Here is a 1,600-nt window from a genome sequence, read left to right as displayed (position 1 = left end):
AAAGTACTCCAGAGTGTTGTTCAGCATGGGGGTGAGTAGAAAATGAAGGCTAATCATGTTTTGGGTGTACTATTCCTTTAAGGATAACTATCTTTTTATTATTAAATGAAAAACATTTTCTACACAAACCTCTGCTGAGCCTTTTGTGACATATGGAGGTCATGTGAATAAACGGTTAATGGCATACACGGTCACTGGAAGTACCTAACCCTGTTCTGACATGTACACATTATGTACAATAAACAATGGTTTCAAAACTTTTATTTTGAAAAAAAAAAAACTACAAAGTACTTCTTCTGCTCCGTCTCAACATGCTGGGTGATGGCTGAAAGTTCCTGCAGTGGAAAATGGGCCTAGTATCAAGAACAGAAAATCCTGTAAAGTATCCTGCTTTAGAGTTTCAGTAAAGCACCGACATAAATCATCAGTTACTAGGTAAACAGAGACGAATGCTTTTGGCATGAATCACCTGGAGGGGGAGATGCACAGGATGTACACACGTGCTGAGAAGTTTGCTCCATCTTCCAGCCCAGCTCTCCTGAGCTCATCTGATTCTCTACACAGTTTCTGTTTTTCTTCAATTTCAGTTCCTGCTGTTCCTATCTCTGCCTCACTGTTTGGTTAAATAACACTTTAAGTGTGGAAGTCTACCATTAACAGGAAAGTCCTCCTTGCCTCCTCATGCATGTGTTCAGTTCACGGTTCGTGACAGGTGAGAGCTCCACGCAGGGCAGCATGTTGGAAAGTAGGTGTGAGGGCGTGGTCCTCCTCATTAAAGGAAACACATACTGACAGAGCTGATGCATGAAGCCTGTTAATTACTCCCTGGCAGTAACACTATCCATCAGCCCCTTCGTTTTATCTCCGTGCTTCACACAGTGCATCAGAAACGGTGCTTCCTTGCTCTCTGCTGTCCAGTGTGTGTTTGCCTGTATGCTTGTGTAGTCGGAACAGATGGAGTGCCATCTCTGAAGCAGTCAGAGGTATGCCGATCACCTGTGTGAGTTCGCATGCTTGACTTATGCAGCACGGCACGTTTCATCACAGGACATATGACGAGTGACAGGTGTCAAAGTGTTTAATGTTTGCATGTCTCAGTAGTCCTGCCAAACATAGTCCTTTCCTACTTGCCTGCAGTTAAATATAAACCTGATGGAAAACCTTATCGGTACAGTAGACCATTAATTCATTATTCTTTTAATTAAACAATTTTCTTTGGATCTTACCTTGATCATTTTCTTACTCTAATTTCCTTTTACGTTTTTTCACTTACTTTAAAGGTGGGGACTCAAAGTCTTCCTCCCAGTAGCTTCTCCCCTCTTCTCGGTGCAAATCGATGTCTCTGGTCGAAGCAAAACTATGTGCGACTCCTTCACCGCCATGGAAATACAACGCATTGCCATCTGACTGACAGGCGTGCTGCTCAACAGCAAATACACAAAATGACACACATCAATATTTAGATCATCATAGTTTATGCTCCTCAGTTTATTTAAAATAGCAACACTTAAAGGAATAGTACACCCAAAACATGATTAGCCTTCATTTTCTACTCATCCCCATGCTGAACAACACTCTGGAGTACTTTTTTGATATCTCA

The 1,600-nt window shown here is 41.8% G+C and overlaps 1 protein-coding gene across 1 annotated transcript in view; it reads right to left on the bottom strand.

The window, feature by feature from the left end:
- Positions 1-1,600, bottom strand: part of reln (reelin) — a 245,497-nt gene that overhangs the window by 81,914 nt on the left and 161,983 nt on the right. The window contains 1 exon segment of the mRNA XM_015387357.1: positions 1,274-1,419. Within this exon segment, the coding sequence (XP_015242843.1) occupies positions 1,274-1,419 (146 nt within the window).

The sequence above is a fragment of the Cyprinodon variegatus genome, unplaced genomic scaffold (assembly GCF_000732505.1).
Source record: "Cyprinodon variegatus isolate N-32 unplaced genomic scaffold, C_variegatus-1.0 Scaffold392, whole genome shotgun sequence".
Classification (NCBI taxonomy): Eukaryota; Metazoa; Chordata; class Actinopteri; order Cyprinodontiformes; family Cyprinodontidae; genus Cyprinodon; species Cyprinodon variegatus.
Note: the sequence above shows the minus strand (reverse complement) of the source record. Positions and strands in the feature narration are given on the sequence as shown.